The sequence below is a fragment of the Ambystoma mexicanum genome, chromosome 3p, assembly GCF_040938575.1.
Source record: "Ambystoma mexicanum isolate Mex_15411 chromosome 3p, UKY_AmexF1_1, whole genome shotgun sequence".
Classification (NCBI taxonomy): domain Eukaryota; kingdom Metazoa; phylum Chordata; class Amphibia; order Caudata; family Ambystomatidae; genus Ambystoma; species Ambystoma mexicanum.
In genome coordinates this window covers 358,242,207-358,262,421 of record NC_090925.1, presented here as the reverse complement: position 1 = coordinate 358,262,421, position 20,215 = coordinate 358,242,207, and the positions used below count along the sequence as shown (strand labels likewise).

The following is a 20,215-nucleotide window of genomic DNA, read 5'->3' as shown; positions in this document are numbered from 1 at the left end:
CCATACTTTTGGGACATTCCGTCCTGTGGGACGGGACCGGAGAACTTTTTGTAAAAAAGTATCAAATTGAAAAATGTGTCACCCTCTTTTTACGCGGGATACTGCATGCGGCCGTAACCCCCGCCCTCCTTAGCTCCGCCCTTACATCACCCTCCAGTCCCTTTCTATCGCCAGGTCTGAGACCATTTAAGCAATAATAGAGGATACTTATTACAGGAGACAGCGGGCAGACGTATGGAGGAAAGGGGACTATGGACTAGCAGTAAGGTAGTCACAACGGCAAGTAACTGTTATACTCCTATGTCCCATCCCCTTTCCTCCAAACTTTTGGGAGATTACCAAGCACTCCTTACAGGAAAACGGGTGGATGGAACTCCTTTACTGAAAGATTTTTTTTTAAGAACCGCCTGCCCATACTGAGCATTGGCTCTGGAGCTCAGGTCCAAGCAGTAATGCTCACAAAAAGCTGATGGGGAAGCCCAGGTAGTTGCTCTGGCAATGGTTTCCCAGAGAACTTATTTCTGGAAGGCAACGGCAGCTGTCTTGCCCAGCACAAGATGGGCATGAATTCCCTTTGGCGGCTGAAGTCTCTGAACGGTATACACATCCGAAAAACAGGAAGCAATCCATCGGGAGATGGTTGCTTTCGAGGCCGGCTTTCCTTTCGGGTCTCTGAAGGTCACAAAAAGCTGGGAAGAGCTCCTCAGTTTAGATGTTCTGTCCAAATAAAACTTTAGAGCTCGTCTGACATCCATATTATGCAATACCCTCTCGGCATCGGAGGCCGGGTCTGGAAAGAAAACGGGTAAAGAAAGAAAACTGGTTCAAATGAAAATCGGATACCACCTTTGGAAGGAAAGGAGGATTAGTCCGGAGAAGGGAAAGGAATGGATGTTCTACAGACCAGGCCTGAAGCTCGCTTACACACCTTGCCGAAGTCACCGCAATCAGAAAAGCCATTTTCCACGAAAGGAGCTTCAAGTCCACCGTAGCCATGGGCTTAAAAGGTTTAGGGCATAAGGCAGTGAGGACCACATTCAATTCCCACTCTGGATGCGGGTTGCGCACAGGTGGATAAAGAAGCAATAGACCAGCAAAGTCTTTTAATGACAGGGTTTGTCAATTAAAAAGATCAAGAGTCTGTGGACAGGTAAGTGGCGATAGCCGACAAATAAATCCTACAAGACATGTATGCCTGAAGTTGACAGATGAGAAACAAATGACAGGACTGTCGATGGTAGCTTCTCTGGGGTCCAGCTTCTTAGCTAAACACCAGTGACAGAAACTGAGCCATTTGCTCCTATACTGAGACGTCGAAGGTTTCCTAGCCGCCTGGATAATACGCATATTATCTGCGGACAAGTTGAAACTTTCTAAGGATTTGAACTCGGGCACCAGGCCGCCAAGCTGAATAATTGTGGGGAGGGGTGCCACATCTGCTGATCGATCTAGTGAAGCAGGTCGGGAATCAGCGGAAGCCTGATCGGTGAGCAGACTGACAGATGCTGAAGCTCCGAAAACCAGAATCTGGCTGGCCACCAAGGGGCTATGAACAGGAGAGTGCAATTCTTCGTGTTACTGAGCTTGCATAGTGCCCAGTGAATCAGAGGAAGAGGTGGGAAGGCGTAGGCCCTCATGCTGTGCCACAGAATCTCAAGAGCATCCCCAAGGGAAGACGCTCTGAGCCGGTTCCTGGAAGCATAAAGAGTAAGTTTCCCGTTTGATGACGTCCCAAAGAAGTCCACTTCTGGAGTGCCCCAATGGCGAACAAGGTCGGAGAGGATCTCGGTGTTCAGCTACCACTCGTAGCTGACCACCGCTCGCTGGCTGAGAGAGTCTGCAGTCACATTCAGCTGGCCCGGAATATGCACTGCCAGCAGCCAAACACCGTGCTGAATGGCTAGATCTGCAAGGGGAGGTGACCCTGGTACTCCCCCCGCTTGCTGATGTAAAAACATGGATACCGCATTGTCTGTGCGGATGCGGGCCACTTTGTTCACAATCACTGGCTTGAAAGCTTTGAATGCCAGGAAGATCGCCAGAAGCTCCAGATAATTTATGTGAAATTGTCTGTCCTGTTGCAACCACAGGTCGAAAACCTGAAGTTGATCCATCGTCACGCCCCACCCATAAAGGGAGGAGTCCGTCGTAATGGTCGTTTGAGGGGAAGGCTCCTGAAAAGCCCTGCACCGACAGATTGCTGGAAGATGACCACCATAGAAGATCTATCATCATGCAGGGTGGCACCAGGATCATTTTGGTGTCCGGGTCCACTGCCTGAAGCCAGGAGCTCCGAAGAGTCATCTGAGCAAGTCGCATCTTCAGACGAGCAAGGGGAAGAGCAAGCATGCACGAGGCCATGAGGCCTAGAAGCCTCTGGAACCACCAGGCCGACATGCTATCTGACTGAATGAAAACTTGACACATGGTTAACAGATCTGCCATCCTGTCCAGTTAGGTACAATCTGCAGTCAATCATGTTCCAACGGAAACCCAAGAATATCGGATCACGAGAGATCGTCATGGAGGATTTCTGCCAGTTCACCGACAGCCCAAGACAGAACAGGAGTTGAAGGAGAGACTGAAGATTGTGCAAGGCTTTCACTGGACAAGGACTGCACAGAAGCCAGTCGTCCAATTATGGATACACAGGAATACCCTGTAGCCGTAGAAAAGGTGTGATGATAGACATCTTCGTGAAGACACGCTGCGCTGAGCTGAGACCAAAAGGGAGCACTTGGAATTGGAAGTGTTGCTCTCACAGGGAGAACCGCAGATATTTCCGATGCAGGCTCCAGATCAGGATATGCATATACGCGTCCTGAAGGTCCACAACGCTGAGCCAGTCGCCCTATTTGACAGGGTGTGAGCATCTTGAATCTCTCTTGGGCAAGAGAAAGGTTGAACTGGGAAAGGTCTAGAATGGTGCGCAGGTCAGCATGGTTGGGTTTGGGCACCGTAAACAGACTAGAGTAGAAGCCTTCCCCTCGTTCCGATAGGGGAACGGGTTCCACCGCCTTGAGGTCTAGAAGCTTTTGGACTCCGGCTCTGAAGGAGGGCGTCCCCGACTGCTGAAAGGGAGAATTGAAGGTTGGGGTAGTGGGGAGGGGCAAGTGGAAGCCCGCCCGAGCGATTGTCAAAACCCACCGGTATTTGGTGATGGTTTGCCACACCTCCAGATGAGACAAAATTCATCCTCCCACCGGAGTCTTGTGCGAGCGCCAAACAATTATCATTTTGCAGACTTTTTTTGCGGAGAGACTACCTGTCCCTGAAGAGGAGGCTGAAGACCGAGAGAAAACCGACCTTGTTGCTGTCTCTGAGGGGAGTTACCTATCGGCGGATCAGCCCTTCGAGACCTGCGGTCCTGGAACCCTCTGAAGCCTGAGGAGGAGCGAGACTGGGATCCAGAACTGAGCGTTGACTGGAGGCTTCGCGAGCACCGACAGAGACTTGTCAGTTTGCGTGCTGGCCTTAGTCTTTGTAAACTCATCATCCGTTGAAGAATGAAACAACTCTGCAATCAAAAGGCAGGTCCAGAACTTTATCTTGGACCTCCTTCGAAAACTTTGTTGCATGAAGCCAAGCTTGACTAAGTGTCCACCCCCAACATGAGGCCTCGAGCCGAGTTGTCGACATGGTGCGCAGCAGCCTCCAGCATTATCCTTTGCCAATACCCTGGCATCTGACAAACCGCATTTTAAGTCTTCCAGCCTGTCCCCAGGACTGAACTCCTGGAAGTCCGCCAAATCCCTCCACAGTTTCATATTCGCCGCCGCCAAAATTAGATCTGCGCTAGCCTGACAAAATTGCAGCGCCGAGTTGGCAAAAACTTTCTTGCCAAAGGAATCAAGCAATTTGTCTTCCTTGGCCAGCTTGGATTGCAGAGTGGCGGCCGCAACCACCGTTGAGGAAGGGAGCGGACATGACGCCAAGGTTACTTCCTCGGAGGTGTGAAGCCTGTAACAGGCGTCAATTCTCTTATTTATAGGTAGCGCAGTGTGGGGTTTATCCCAGACTTTGCGGGCCTCTGCCCGAACGTCCTGAAGGAACAGGCCGGTGCACTCCTGTGGAGACAAGGTGAGCGCCCCCGAAAGCACCCCTTCCTGCAGAGTGGCATCATGTCCAGAACATGGTCATGGAATGCTCTGACGGAGCAGGGCTGGTCCTCACTATCCTGGTCTGCCTGAAGGTCGTCCATAACGTCAGGATCCGCCGGTTGCGATGCGACCAGCGTCAAATTGACGTCTCGCTCTGATGGAGTCTTGTCAACCGGAGACAACGGAGGCAGAGGCAAAAGAGGTGGAGGCGGGCCGGGAGGTAGAGGTGGTACTGCAGCGACAGGTGCCGTGACTGTAACTGCCAGGGCAGGGTGCGGCACCAGAGGACAGATTTCCCTAAAAAGGCCTTTAAAGTACTCCCTCATGGGATCAGTGTTCATAAGTCTTTGAAACTTACCAAAAAAGGCAAGAAACTTTAGGTACTGGAATGAGCAGAGGCCGCTCATGAGGGGCATACCCCCATGAACGTAGTGAAGAAGGCTGCCAAGAGGGCACTCCACCAACAGGGTCTACATAGACCAGTGGGGCAGAAGTAGGAGGAAGCAAGAGCGTATGCGGTAGTGGCATCCGAGCGTGCCAGTCATAGGTAGGGCGGAACAGATTCACACGGTCCCGGGGACAGGGTTGTCCACCAAAAAGAAGGCTCCCAGCACCTGCATTTTGTGAGCATCTGAGGAGAACTGTGTCACATGTGTGGATGAGGCAAGTAACTCCACAGACTGGTCAGGGGACTTAGCATTGACACAAGGATCCTCGGCAGAGCAGGCACTATGGGGCCTGGGAGGTTTACTGGACAGCCTGTCGTGACCCTTTGAGTTAGCCTCCAAGAGAGGAACCTCGGCCAAGCCAGTAACAGAGAAACAGTCAGCGGCCTCTCCCTGTGCCCCCTGAACAGAACCAGTAACACCACGAGCTCAGGAAGGTTGAGGAATCCACCTCACAGACAAGACCTTAAAGGGATGGTCTAGTAAAAATTTTAATTTAAAAAATAGATAGGCAACATAAAAAAAAAACTAGCATTCTCCGTTTTAAAACTTCCTATGTAAAATTTTGAGCTATTCAAGCTCAAAATTCGCAAAAGCAAGCACATGGGCGCATCCATTTTGTGAAATGGAGGCCCTCCTGTGCTGGCTTTTGCGGCACTAATGAAGGAAAAGCCAGCCAGCTGTAGTAAACTAAGGCTACCGCTGGGTGGCTTTCCCTTCATTAGTGCTGTAGGCGGAGGACGGGGACCGGAGACCAGAGCAGGAAAGCTCTGTGCCTCGACTCCGCCATATAGGGAGCAGGAGTATCGATACCCCTCCTCCAGTCTTTACAGTGGGGACGTCTGGGGACTCATGCACTACGAATGGAAGGTCGGCGGCAGCAATGGGCAAAGTTCAGATCAGCGGCACTTCGCGGTTTCAGCTTCTCGAGGGTCTTGCAAATAGCACCACCGCGGTTCTCGGATACCTTGATGGACATTCCTCGCATCTGGGGTCCAGCACTCTGTTGAGGTGGCTCAGGCTTGGTCAGTCCTGCTTAATGGGAGTCCGGAGGATCTTCCTGGAGCTCGGGTCCGACTTGAAGACACTCACTCGATTCTGGTGTTCCTCTCCCTGGCAATCGGTTCCTGCAGCAGCAATGGAAGTACAGCCAGCACCGGGAGGATTTCCAGATGAGCTGGTCTTGGGGTCGATTGGTCCCACCAACCCAAGGAGAGAAGTCGTCCTATGCAGAGCTTCTCTAGTCGAGGTGAATTTGGAGCTTCAACAATGTAGCAGGGCTTCACCGGGCAAACCAACAGTCCAGGAGTTGCAGCAGGCGTCTCTTCCAAGTTCTTCTTCGTATTCCTTCGTCCAGTGGTCGACTCTGCCTTTTATGCAGGTTTCTCCCATTCATTCTCAACCTAGCTGTCAATCACACAGCAAGGTGGATGTCCTCAAAGCACAGCCAGCCAATCACCTTTGGGTGCATTCCTGTAACCAAGGGGATTAAGCACAGTGAGTTTTGGGCACCTCCCTCACTTCCTGCTCCCTGCCAGACACGCTGGAGCCAGAGGCGGGCTCCCCTAGTGAATCCCGCCAAAGACAAAACAAACAGGACCAAACATGGTTTGGCGCGCAGAGTAAATCTCGAGAAGGACATCTACAACAAGAAATAAAGACGACTGGGGCCATTTTGACAAAATGGGCACCCATGGGTGCTTTACTGCAGCTGCAATTGCAGCCCGTGGTAGAAACACTCAATGGTAGTAAAAAGTAAACCACTGCCACAGGCCATCAATTGTAGAAAGGGTAACAAAAATGTTACATGAGAAACTAGACAAAGGGGATACCAAGTCACCCCTCAGCACCCTATTGTAAGATGTGTGTGCTGGGTCTACAAAGTTACAAATGTAAGTAGTCAATTTCACTTCACTGCTCTTGGAAACAGTAGTTTCACCAAGAGAAGGTATTTAAACCTTTGGGAAATCTGAGAAACTTCCCTATGCCACTGCACTCAAGGTAATGCGTGTCACAATGTAAAGATGATGTCTATGGAGTTTGTCAGACTCCAAAGTCAAAAGAAACAGAGTACAAATCAGAGAAAAATACACGAGAGAGTGAGAAAAAAGGTCTTACTCTCTCAAGGATAATAATTAAAAGTCCTAGAGTCCAGCAAAAGACTTAGGGGTCTCCAAGGTAGAAGGTAATTAGCACATTTCTGAGAATTCTCCCTAACACATTGGCTAGGGGCAGTATGACCCCCAGAGTACAGTGATTAGTTTAGAGGAGAAATACAGTTTGTAAGTGAAACTGTTTTCTCCTTTACTGAGGATTCCCGGCTTGACAGGGAATATTCATGAGCACGTGAATCCATGCCAGACCCTATGCTGGACAATGAATAGTTATTCTAGAAACCTGAATCCATACACAGTAAAGTGCAATGACGTTAATCTAGTTTTCAAGCAATCATTCCAGAACTCTGAATTATGTCATAATCACTTACAAAAGAGCCTAAATTGCACATATACACTTCTATATCCTGCATTTGATTAGCTGAAACATGATAACATTTGTAACTCCTGTAACCCATTACCATGAGGACATCTATTCTGCTCACGTTTGGCCCAGTGGAAAACAGTGGGTGCAAGGGAAGGAACAAGTTACTTACCTGTAACTGTTGTTCTCCAGCATGGGTCTGGCATGGATTCACATGCTCATGAATATTCCCCGTCGTCAGGCTGGGAATCCTCGGTAAAGAAAAAACCAGTATCAGTTTCGTTTCTGATCTGTCTTTCGTAGTAACAACCAATCACTGGTCTCTGCGTCATACTGACCACAGCCAATGACTGCCCTCTACCTAAGCACCGCCTCTGGCAGCCATCTTCAGATTTGGAAGCACGTGAAGTGGCAGTATGACCAAGTGAAGAGCCGCAGAGGGGTAGGCGGGGGGGTTCGCATGTGAATCCATGCCAGACCCATGCTGGAGAACAGTTACAGGTAAGTAACTTGTTCCTTCTCCAGCATGGGGTCTGGCATGGATTCACATGCTCATGAATAAAGAATACATAGCAGTACACACATGCACAACCACGGGAGGTGGCAAAGGCTCAACATTAAGCATTGCATCAAACTCAACATTAAGCATCTTACCTCCTCACCAGGCTCACCTCAGGCGAACAGGTTGCGCAGCACTGCTTGGCCGACCCTGGACTCCTCCCTGGAATCCCGATCGACGCAGTAGAACTTCGTGAAGGTGTGCGTCGACGTCCACGTAGCAGCCCTGCATATGTCCAGCAGGGGCACACCAGTAAGGAACGCCGTGGTAGCTGCGATCGCTCTGGTGGAATGGGCTCTCGGACGGCCGGGCAGCGGTCGGTTTGCCAACCGATGACAGTACATGATACAGCCGGAGAGCCATCTGGAAATGGAAGCCTTCGAGAGAGCCTTCCCCTGATTGACAGGTCCAAAGTTCACAAAGAGTTGTGACGTCTTCCGAAAACACTTCGTGCGGTCCATGTAGAACTTCAGCGCTCTAGCCACATCCAGCGAGTGCAAAGTCCTCTCAGCCGGCGACGAAGGCGACGGGAAGAATACAGGCAACACCAAGGGTTCGTTGAGATGGAAGTCCGATGGTACCTTGGGCATGAAGGAGGGGTGCGTCCTGAGCACCACCCTCGTGTCGTGAAAAGTCAAGTACGGGGCCTTGCAGGAAAGGGCCTGGATCTCTCCCACCCGTCGTGCGGAGGTGATGGCCACAGGAAACGCTGTCTTCCACGACAGAAACTTCAACGGGGCCGAGTGCAGAGGCTCGAACGGAGGTCCCATGAGCTTGGTCAGCACCACGTTGAGCTCCCACGCCGGGGCCGGAGCCTTCACCGGCGGGAACGATCTGAACAGTCCCTTCATGAACTCTTTCACCAGACGATGAGACCACAAGGACGTCCGTCCCGTGGTCCTGGTGTATCGGGAGATCGCAGCCAGATGAATCTTGATGGACGCGTGTGCCAGTCCAGCTTTGGCCAGCGTCAGCAGGTACGGCAGAACTTGGGGAGCCGTAATCCGTAGAGGGTTAATCTTCTGTGCGTGGCACCAGACAGAGAACCTCTTCCATTTGTGTCCGTAGCATTTAAGAGTCGAGGACGCCCTGGCCTTTGCAAGAACCTCTCTGCAGTCGGCCGGTATGTCGTATCCTCCAAACTCTAGCGCTGCAGGAGCCAGGCCTGCAAGTTCAGCGATTTCGGGTCGTGGTGGAGGATGGCGCCTCCTTCCCTGGAGAGCAGATCCGCGTCCACCGGCAGCTTGATTGGCGGGGACGCTGACAAGTCCAGAAGGTCCGGGAACCATATCTGCCTCGGCCACCCAGGTGCGACGAGGATCATCCTGCACCGTGACCTCTTGAGCTGGTTGACGAGCCGGATTAGCAGTGGCAAAGGAGGGAACGCGTAGAGGAACAGGCCCTCCCAGGGGAACGAGAAAGCATCGCCCATGCTCCTCGCCTGGGGAAACCTGCTGGCGAACATCCGGCACTTGGAGTTTGTCGCCGTCGCGAACAGGTCGATCTGGGGTGTGCCCCACCGTCGGAAGAGGCGATCCACTAGATCCTGCCGTAGTTCCCACTCGTGGCACGAGCGCAGCTCCCTGCTGAGTGAGTCGGCGATGGTGTTTTTTATCCCTGCCAGATGAAACGGCACCAGAAACATCCCTTGGGCGACTGCCCAATGCCACAGGTCCTGCGCCTCCTTGGACAGTGCTGGGGACCTGGTTCCGCCCTGTTTTCTGATGTAAAACATGGTGGTGGTGTTGTCGGTGAAGATCCTCCCCACCTTGCCCTTGAGGGACGGAAGGAAGGACCTGAGGGCCCAAAACACTGCACGGAGCTCCAGGACGTTGATATGTAAGGATTTCTCCGTCGGGAGCCAAAGGCCCCTTGCGTGTAGATTTTCGGTGTGCGCTCCCCACCCTTCCAGGGAGGCATCCGTGGTCACTGTCTCCTGGTGGGCTGGGGTCTGGAAGTCCATGCCCGCCGTCAGATGCGCGCGGGTGTCCCACCACCGGATCGCTCGTCGGAAACTCTCGTCGAGTGTGATCCTTTCCTCGAAGCTGCCCGTCGTTTGGATCCAGCGCGCGTCCAGGAACTCCTGCAACGGGCGCATCCGGAGCCTGCACATGGGAATGAGGTAGATGCAGGAAGACATTATTCCGAGGAGGGACTTGATGGACCTCACCTTGGCCGCGTCGGCCACCAACATCCGTTGCACCTTGCCCAGGATGGTCCTGGTCCTCTCCTCCGACGGGGAGGCCAGAAGGGACACTGTGTTGAGCCTCGCTCCCAGAAACAGAGCGTCTTGCGCGGGTACCAGGTGGGATTTGGCGTAGTTCACGGAGAATCCCAGGTCCGTGAGAAGTTGGACGGTCCTTGCCGTGTGAACCACGGCGAGCTCCCTCGTCTTGGCTCGGATGAGCCAGTCGTCCAGGTAGGGGTAGACGTGGATCCCCTCGCGGCGCAGCTGCGCCGCCACCGGTGCGAGGCACTTGGTGAACACCCTGGGTGCCGACCGTAGACCGAAGGGGAGGGCTTTGAACTGGTAATGACGCCCTTGGACCACAAACCTGAGGAATTTTCGGTGCCCCTTTAGGATGGGAATATGGAAGTAGGCATCCTCCAAATCCAACGACGACAGGAAGTCTCCTTCCTCCAGCTGACCCAGGACGTGCTGGAGGGAGACCATCCGGAACTTTTGCGCCTTGATGAACTTGTTCAGACGTCGCAGGTCCAGGATGGGGCGCCATCCCCCAGTCTTCTTCTTCACGAGGAAGTATCTCGAGTACACTCCGGAGCCCCGAAGCCTCTTTGGGACGAGTTCGATGGCGCCCTTCCTGAGCATCGCCTTTACCTCCAGGAGAAGTTGAGGGACGTGAAGTTCTTTCCTGGCCACGGGGGGGACGCGTGGACACCTTCTTTGAAACTCGAGCGCGTGGCCCCGGGCCAAGGCGTCCAGCACCCAACGGTCGGTGGAGATGGACTCCCACACGCTGACGAAGCTCGCCAGCCGGCCTCCCACCGGGGTGCTTCGGTGGGGGCCCGACCCCACGGTCGGTTCAATCCTGCTTGGACGAGGCTTTGCCGCCTTGACCTCCTTGGCGACGACGGCGGAGTCCGCCAGACTTACCTCGTCCTCTGTAGGCCTCCTGAGACGACGAGCGGGCCGCTTGACGGTAGGTGGAGAAACCGCCGCCGGAACCTTTGGAGGCGCCCTTGCCTCTGCTGCTCCGAAAGGGCGTCCGTCGTTGCTGCAGAACTCCCAGGGCCCAGGCCGTCTCAGTGTCCGCTTTAATGGCCTGAAGGGAATCGCCCACTGTTTTGCCAAACAGGTTGTTCCCATCGAAGGGCATGTCCAGGACTCTGGTCTGAACGTCTTGACGGAAGTCCGTAGCCTTGAGCCATCCACGCCGCCTAAGGCAAACGCCGTTGCCCAACTGGCGGAACCCAGTGTCGGCGATGTCCGTCGCAACGGTAATGGCGTGGTCCGAAGCCACCTCACCTTCCTGCAGGATCTCCAGGGCCTCTGTCCTCTTGTCGTCCGGCAGGAAGTCCAGCAGGGGAGCCAGTTTGTACCAGAGCTCCCTGTCGTAGCGGGCCACGATAGCCAAGGCGTTGGCCGCTTTAATCGTCGTCGCTGCGTCCCATAGCGTCCAATTTCTTTCCCTCACCGTCCGGTGGGGAAGTCGATGTGGAGGCCGCACCCCCCCCCCGCTTTCTTCCTGGCCGCCGCGGAGACGACGGAGTCCGGGGTAGGCTGCGCCCGGAGGCACAGGGGGGCCGTGTCCGGGACCCGGTACTTCTTCTCGTACCGGTCTCTTCTAGCTGGCGTCGTGGAAGGGTTCTTGAGGAGGGTGAGGCCCTCATCCCAAATGTCGTCCAATAGAGGCACTGAGAGGACCGTCTTCCTCTTGGCCTCGCGCCGCTGATAAAGGAAACCTTCCTTCTTCTTCTCCTCAGGGCAGAGTTGAAAAAGCTCGGATGCCCTGGAGATCATGGAGTGGAACGATCCAATCTCGTCGGGCGGAGAAGCCCTGGTGGGAGGCGACGACGGTACATCCTCGTCGTATACCTCGTCGTCCGTACCCGTCGCTGCCGTGTCAGTCCCCGTATCATCCCCTCGGGTGGACGGGGAGGAGGGCTGGAAGGGGCGCGACGGCTGAAAAGGAGGCGGAGGGTGGATCCTTCTTTTCTTGGTAGGGGGAACACCAGAAGGTCCCGGTTCTGGGTCCCCCGACGGGAGAGGTTCCGTCGGCAACGGTAGTCTCGTCCTTATCTCTGAGCATAAGGACTGTATAGCCAACAAAATGGCCGCCGAGTTGTCTCGCGGCGCTGGCAGAGGGGAATCCGACGGGCGATCAGGGACCCCGTCGGTACCCTCGACGATGTCGTCACCTGCGTCGGGATCCATCCCGACGGGTCGGTCTTCTTCCACGCCGAGGCCGTGGCTTAAGACTTCGACCAGCTCCTCCTCCGAGGTTGAGGCCGAATCTACGACGACGCCCTGCCCCCCCTTTTTCTTCCCCACGGGGGATTTCACGGGGGTCCTATCGATGGGCACAAAAGATGACTCCCTCCGAGGTGGCAGGGAGACTCTGAGCCCCGAGGTCGCCACCACTGGTGTAGCCTGCACAGGCTGAGCCAGGGCCGCCGCGACAGTTTCGATAGAGGGCTTGGCCGGATGGATTAAGGCCTTCACCACCTTAGGTGCGCTCACCGCCTTATCCTTGAGGGGGGGGACACCGCCTCGCTCCCCCTCCGATGGGGCCTTCGAGCTCGACCGGGGCCTCTCCAGGAGCTTCGCCGGGTGCTCGGCCTTCCTCTTACCCGACCCAGAGCGTTGGCTCGTGGTTGATGGTGCCGGGGAGGGTGCGCCCTGCCTGGCGCCCGTAGAGCCCGACCGTTCGGCGCTCCCGGTGCCAGCGGACTCGCGGTGCTTGGCCTTATGTTGGACCCCCGTCGCCGGGGCGTCCTCAAAGGACTTAGAAGACCGCTCAGATTTCTTCTTCTTCTTCTCGCCGGACGGGCTCTTCCCTTCTAGCCAGTTGGCGAGACGTTGATGGCGGTCCTTCATGGTCCGCTCCGACATGTTGCCGCAAAACGCACAGTCCTTCTCCACGTGCGTCTTGTCCTCATGTAGGCAGTAGAGACGAAAGGAGTGTTCGTCCTCCTTGAAGACGTTCTGCAGCTGGCATCCAGGACAGACCCTGAACAGCTTTCCGGGCGTCGAGCTTCCCTTCTCCTGGGCCATGACCGGGCCTGAGAAACTTCTGGAGTCCTCCAAAAGCGTAGCTCGACGAATCTTCACCCTTGAGGGGCGCAGACGAATCCGACACGGGTCCCCGTTGATCGGATAGTGAGTCGGTGGAGCTTGAGGCTCTTTTGACCGAAAAAACGAAGTTTTTGAGAAAAAACGTGAAAAAATAGCACTAACGCTCGAGAGCAATAGCACGAGGATCCCAACACATGAACGTGCGGTAAAAATCTGAAGATGGCTGCCAGAGGCGGTGCTTAGGTAGAGGGCAGTCATTGGCTGTGGTCAGTATGACGCAGAGACCAGTGATTGGTTGTTACTACGAAAGACCGATCAGAAACGAAACTGATACTGGTTTTTTCTTTACCGAGGATTCCCAGCCTGACGACGGGGAATATTCATGAGCATGTGAATCCATGCCAGACCCCATGCTGGAGAAGCATAAACACGATCTGTGCTCCCTCTGAAAGTCTGACAGCTCTACTTGGCCATAACTGCAGAGCTTTCCTCTCGACTTTACACAGTTAATTACCATTGTGATTGTCTCCAGTTCTAAAAACCCGATTAATAAGATTGGATTTTGGACTCAAAATTGAATCCCTAAACATTGACTGCTAAAAGAATATATTTGTATAGCTATAATGTGTGAACATTCCCTTGTGCGTTATAAAATGTTACCTGTACATTTATGTCCATGCTTCCCCCTACTACGCCCTTTGACCACTCTGCCACCTTTACTGATGGAAGTCAGGCATATGGGAAGGCCTCTTTAAGTAGTATAAAGACTGCAAAGAATAAGCTCCAATGACTAACCATTAAACAACAGCATAGTCTAACTTTTCTTTCAACACAATAGTTTTTTCTTATTATTCACTTTGTGAAAAACTCCATTATGAAATCATTTAAATTTCGCTGAATAAGAGTGATCACTAAGATGTGTGACAGAAAAGAGTGGGTACCTGTGTCTAAACAATGGAGATTTAGTTCTCAGAAAATATTAATAAAAACGCAGGTCGGTACTCACACAACAGTGTGAAATACAAAAGCATTTAGAACAAAAAACGGACTCTGTAGCAAAGACACTGTATCAGAGAAGCAAGACATGCGCTTCAACCCGTTGTAGTTAACTTTGGGTCTTCGTCAGGACGCACTTTCCCTCCCGAGTCTGTGGACTCTCGCATTGCATATCAAATATAAAACAATATGGACTATGTTAACTATACTTCTTTTGGCCACTACTTCAATTTATTTGAAGGGAGACTCATTAATCCAGCTACATTAATGCGTTTTATCATCAAGTCAAGCAACGGAGTATGGCAGGACCACATATGCATTTCATTTTTATCTTACGTTCAGGATGAAGGGGATTGAACTAGTAGTCAAGCTTGGGATAGCCAAATTGGTAAACTACAGCACTGCAAGAATCTGCAAATACTATGCTTTTTCTGACAAGGCTCCACAAAAGCAAATGGGATTTCACTGAAATGGTAGGGATGGGAGCCAGCAGCATACATGGATTCAGCAGATGCTCATTAAGTCCTGTTTCGCCACCCCCACCCCCGCCCCTTCCCCCACCAACCCGCTGTGTGTTTTTGGTCTGAAATACCTGGATTTTTAATGCTCAAAGCAAAACAAGTCCCAGAACACAAGGAAAAAAGGGCACGATGAGAAGCTCAAATTACATGAGACATTCAAGTATCCAAGATGTGGCATACTATCCTCACAGAACTCTCCAATCCGAGTTTTCTTATATCTAAAACATTAGCTGTCCAACATGCATAAACTTCCCGAATCTATATTGGCTAAAATCAATGAAGTAAATGTATCTAAAGACTGAGCCCCACAGTTATGAGTCAGTACCTTATGGTCCAAAGATCTTTCCTGGGATTCATCACTATTTTTAATGTACTGCATTGATAGAAATAAAAGGAATCGCTCTTTAGGCAAGAGCAATGACATGCTCTCACGTCGGAGAAAGCTACTAAATTAGCAAGTCATTGCATCTAAAAGTAGGTTATGCATGCCCTTGTATGGCTAATAGTGCCTAGCACACTTAAAAAAATGATAAACATCTAGTGGACTACTCGGGTATAAGAAATCGGACCTTGCTCCCTAGATTACGTGCCTTCTGGCATTCGTAACTGCACTAATGCTTTACTCTAAGAGCAGAGACGCCCTATGTTGGTTCAACTTTGAATTATTTTATATGACAAGCGCTACAGGTGGGAAAAGTGCTTTCATCAGTTAGCCAGTAAGGTACTTGACTAGTTCAATGTGCCATTTTGTCGGACATTGCAGATTTTCTTTTTACATTTTAGTTTTAAAGTATTATTCATTTGTGTTCCCTTTCTTTTCTATGGAAGTTGTAAAGGGGAACTGTGAGCTAGCGTCGGCAGTTCACTATCAATGTATTATACTTTTATTACATTTTTCATTATGGGGTTGTGAAGATTCACAGGTTCTCGTCACTTCTCCCACGAGGGGAGTCCTTCCCTGCGAGGCTAGGGATATCAGCCCACTACGCAACATTCCCCCCCATGGGTGGCGGCAAGCAGTAGCTTACAGAGACTCCCCTCTTGGGGACAAGGACTCCCGTTCTGTGAAGGAACTCCCTGACCACTTTCCTATGAGCCCATCAGACCAACAGTACCTCAGAAAACCCAACCTGAACAGGCCATTGTTTGCTACTTTAACAACTTCCAATTCTCAAACAAAACACAAATCTACTAAGATAAAGAAGCGTGAAAAACGCATGACGAATGCCAACAGGTTGGAACGCAACTATACTGTGAAGAAAAGTAGAGGAGTAATGCTCATCACTTCTCCATGGAAAGTAGACCATACTTTGAGAGTGTGAACCACCCGTAATAACGAACACTTCATGGAGAGTGAGGAAGGCCAATGATCCTCCGCTGAAGAGGACCCAGCTCAACCACATAAAAAGTAAAGAAGGCCTTGCATTAAAGAGTCATCACCAAGCAGGTGAAGCTCGGGAAGTTCGCACCTGGGAGAGAGAAGCCAGGAAAAGTCAGGAGAATCCAGGATGTCCTTGGTCACGATGATATGTAGAACAAAGGAGAAAAGCTGTCCAGGAGCCGGCACAGAGCCGACTCGCATTTGTGCAAGTCATTCCAAGGTGGTTGCGGGACCTCAAGAGAGGTGGACCACACAGCATGATCCCGACTCCACAGGAGAACTGGTGACACTGACCCGGCAAAGTAGAGGTAATGGCGGGAGAACGGGGAGGGGCAGGCATTAAGCAGTAACGTGAATAAAATATATACAGGACTCATAATAGTAAAATTAATCGAGAACGCTACGGGACACTTCACATTCGTCCCATTGATACTGAAGCCAGTAAAGAAAATAAAGAATACTAAAAAGGACTCTGTGCATGTGTCCCAGTAATTGTGAAGTCAGTCAAGTAAATAAATACCACGGCAGACCCGTCATACTCGTCCCAGTATTTGGGAAACCTGCTAAGATATTATTTACTATCAAGTGACTTATTCTCATTCTAAGTGGTTGGGATTACCAGAAAGCAAGTAAAGAGGAGCAGAATAATCTCCGTTTGTCCCCATAAGTGGAAGTGCTTGAAGAGAAAGAAGTGGTGAAAGGGACCCGGGATACTGGTCCTAGTGGAACGAGAGACTGAACTAAATGAGATATTGATGCTAAGGAACGGTTTGAAATAAAGCCAGCTTTTGAAAAGAGGAAAATATACAAGAAACCCAGAGGAGTAGAGGCCAAGACCCTCGCATAGGAAAACAAGGAACTGTAAATAAAGCAAGACTGGGTACTTAAGAGAAGATGGGATAATCCCCACGAGGAATTGCAGGAACTGATTAATCATGTCACAAGGAACTCTCTCAAAATAGACTATTAAGGCTGAGGAAGCCTATCCAGGAGAAGAGTCTCATTCTCCTGGAACCCTTTTTGGTTGGTTAGTGCAACACCTTCTTTGATTAGTGGTAGGGTCAGTGCAAGGTAGTTTTTGGAGTGAGGACTGACTATTGGATTTGGACTACATCACGGACGATGAGCATCATAGTTGGATTTATGTTATGCAGGGCAAACCAGGCCTTTTATTTATTTCAATACATTCAATGGTAAGAATACCACTGCTTTGTCCGCCTCCTTCTGACCTACCACGTGGGGCATTCCGTGCCAGTGATTGACCCATTTATACTTTTATGACATTTATCATTATGTTGAAATAAAGTTCTGTTGAGGATGAGGACGACAAACATCTTGGTGAATAGAAATTTAAATGCATCCTTTTGCCGCCTCAGATTGGAGAAAATGGGTCAAATAGGACCTTAGTGTTTCACTTGACCTATACATATCCAATTAACAGCTTACCTTAAATCAAGGTCTGATCCAAACGTTGGTTAACAAAACAAAGTAGGGAAAGTGATTAAATTAAGGGAAAACAAGAACAAAAAACACGAATTCTCAGCAGTTGTCAAAGAATACAAATGAAATGCAATGACATGATCACACCATTATCTTGCTGTACAAAAGGCAGGCCCCCTTTCCTACACCCTCACACATTTTACTTACATATGACTATCAGGATCATGCAGAATAGTTGAATCCCTGACCCAAGGAGTGAGCTGAGGATCATAGGATACTGTGGGGGCCGGAAGACGTCACCGTGCACCAGTTTCCAGCCAGACTCCTCCATGGTATCTTCCTACAGCATAAAAGGAAAAAACCATGAGACGAGAAACAAGAGCTTCTCCACATCCCCATTGGACACCAGAAACAGTGGCAATCCAACCAATACACATGCGTAGCACATAATGAAGCCACTGTGGGCAACAGACCATGTTCTATTCAAGACAATTAGGCCTTTTCTACAAAAGAGGTTGCAAGCACACTTACAATGTCATCTTCCTTGTTGTAGTTTGCAATATCTTTCCGCAGTGTCCGGATAATGATCATGCTCAGGATACCTGTGCAAGAAAGGAAAGAAATAAAAAAAGAAATCCAGCTTAGTGATCATCCGGAGTAGCTGCTCACAAAGGAAACCAGATTCACATTAGTCTGTTTGCAGGGCAGTACCATGCACAAGTGTCAAGAGCATTACGATGCGCATTACACAAAAATATTACACTAAATAGCAACACGGTTTCAATCAGACCAAAACAGACAGGCCAGGAAGCCCCAAAGAGAAGGTTGTGAAAAGTACAAGTTACTTTTCGTAGAAACTGCTGTACTCTGACCACAGTGCCCTTTTAACCATAATTGTGAAAGGGCATTGCATAACCCGCCGATCCCACTTACACCCAGTACTATTTATTTCTCCTCCCTACTAGCAGCCACACACTTACCAAAGAACACCATTTTGCATGAGACCTCATCTGCTTTCCAGACTAATCAGCAATTCTATGTCTGTTTTGATGGCACATTTGTATTGGGGTCGGCTCTCGCACCTGAGACCGCTTCTTATGTTTATTGGGTTATGTAGCGCTTTAATCCAAAGCGCTTTACAGCATAACAAGGTACAATAAAGAAAGAAGCATATATACAAACATGAAGCAAACCAGTGAGACAGTATGTAGAAAAATTTACTGAGGTGGAGGGCGAAAGAGAAGGGAGAAGGGGTGGGTAGGAGGTTACAAATAACTGAATTGAGACCAATGGGTGAGAGGAGGAGGGAACGGAACAGGGGAGTTTGAGAGGGGAGAAGGTAGGGAAGGAAAGTCAGGGGGGAGTGAAGCAGGGCTTTCAAGGAGGTGCGGAAGGATGAGTAGGTGGGAATGGAGCGGTTTAGGTCGATTTACTGCGAACAAATGGTCGTAATGACCAAAAGTTCTAATAATGCTACCACCAAAGGTTCGAACACCAAAAGTTTGTACCTTTGGTGGTAGCATTGCAGGTAAGTATAATAAAATAAAAAAAGACTGCAGGGGTGTCCCCCGCAACACCCCGCTCACTATACTGTGTGGTATAGTGAGCGGGGTGTTGCGAGGGACACCACCGCAGCACACCCGTAAATAAATAAATGGGGAAAAAAACAGGGGCTGCGGGGGTGTCCCCCGCAACGCCCCGCTCACTACACAGCGATACAACACAGTATAGTGAGCGGGGGTTGCGGGGGACACCCCCTGAAGCCCCCATGGTATGTGTGTTTGCATGAGAAAGGTGCAAACTTTTGGTAATTCGCACCTTTCTCACGCGAATGTTCCGACCGCGGCTAAATCAGTGATTCAATGGAGCGGATAGAAAGTAGTAAGGAGTTCCAATGTAGTGGGGCCAAGAGCTGAACGGAAGCATGAGAGGCACATGGGCAGGGGGTACAGCGAGTAAGAAGAGGTCAGCAGAGTGAGCGGGGGAGTGTAAAATGAGAGGAGAGATAGGGGGGCAAGTTCATGTAGGGATTTGAAGACTAGACAGAGGAATTGACATTTTAGTTGTGAGAAGAAGGGGAGCCAGCTAAGCTGAGAGTGAGGTGGAGATAGAATCACGGGGACCGAGGAGACAGAGTACGGATAGAGGAGTGGTAGATGGATTTTAGGGGGGCCAGATGAGAGACAGTGAGTCCAAAGAGGAGAGAAGAGCAGTAGAAGAGGCGGGAGAAGATAAGGGAGGAGATTAAGAGTTTGGTAGCGTGGAAGGTGAGGGAGGAGCGGATCTTACTGATGTTGAAGAGATGGTGCCGACAGGCACGAGAGGTGAGAGATGTGGTTAGAGAAGGAGAGGGAAGAATCAATGTGGAGACCAAGGTTGCGTGCATGGGTGGAGATGGGGAGATTGGAAGGAGGAAGTGGATGAAAGGAGTGGGGGTAGGGGAAAGCGTGTTAGGAGGAAAGAAAAGGACTTTAGTCTTGTCAGTGTTGAGGGAAAGAAAATGTGATGACATCTAGTTTTTGATGGCCGTAGGCAGTGTGGTGGAGGTCGGGAGTGAAAGAAGAGAAGGAGAGAAAGAGTTGGGGGTCAACCGCGTAGAAATGGTGAGAAATGCCGAAAGAAGAGATAATGGGGGCAAGAAGGGAGGTGTGAAGAGAAAAGAAAAAGGACCTAGAACAGAGCCCTGGGGGACACCATAGTCCAAGGAGAAGGTGGAGGAGGTGCTGCCGCCCCAGGAGACTGCAAAGGTACGATTGGAGAGGTAAGAGGAGAGCCAGGAGAGGACAGAGCCTTTGAAGCCAAAGGAGGACAGAGTAGTAAGCAGTAAGGGGTGATCTACTGTATCAAAGGCTGCAGACAGGTCAAGGAGGATGAGAATAGAGGATTGCTTAGCGTAGCGAGCAGAGAGGAGAGAAGAGAATTAAGTACATAGGTGAGGGAAGTCTAAGTGGAGTGTTTAGGGCGGAAGCCCGATTGAGAAGTAGGGAGGAGAGAGCGAGTGGATACAAAAGCGGAGAGTTGAGACTAGGCTAGGTGC

At 50.8% G+C, this 20,215-nt stretch overlaps 1 protein-coding gene across 1 annotated transcript in view; it reads right to left on the bottom strand.

Annotated features, from left to right (window-relative positions):
- The window catches only part of TM9SF4 (transmembrane 9 superfamily member 4), a 263,480-nt gene that overhangs the window by 89,848 nt on the left and 153,417 nt on the right, over window positions 1–20,215 (bottom strand). Inside the window, exons 9-10 of the mRNA XM_069651011.1 lie at window positions 17,710–17,780; window positions 17,386–17,518 (exon numbers count right to left, since the gene is read on the bottom strand). Of these exons, the coding sequence (XP_069507112.1) occupies window positions 17,386–17,518; window positions 17,710–17,780 (204 nt within the window). The remainder of the gene's footprint in view (window positions 1–17,385; window positions 17,519–17,709; window positions 17,781–20,215) is intronic.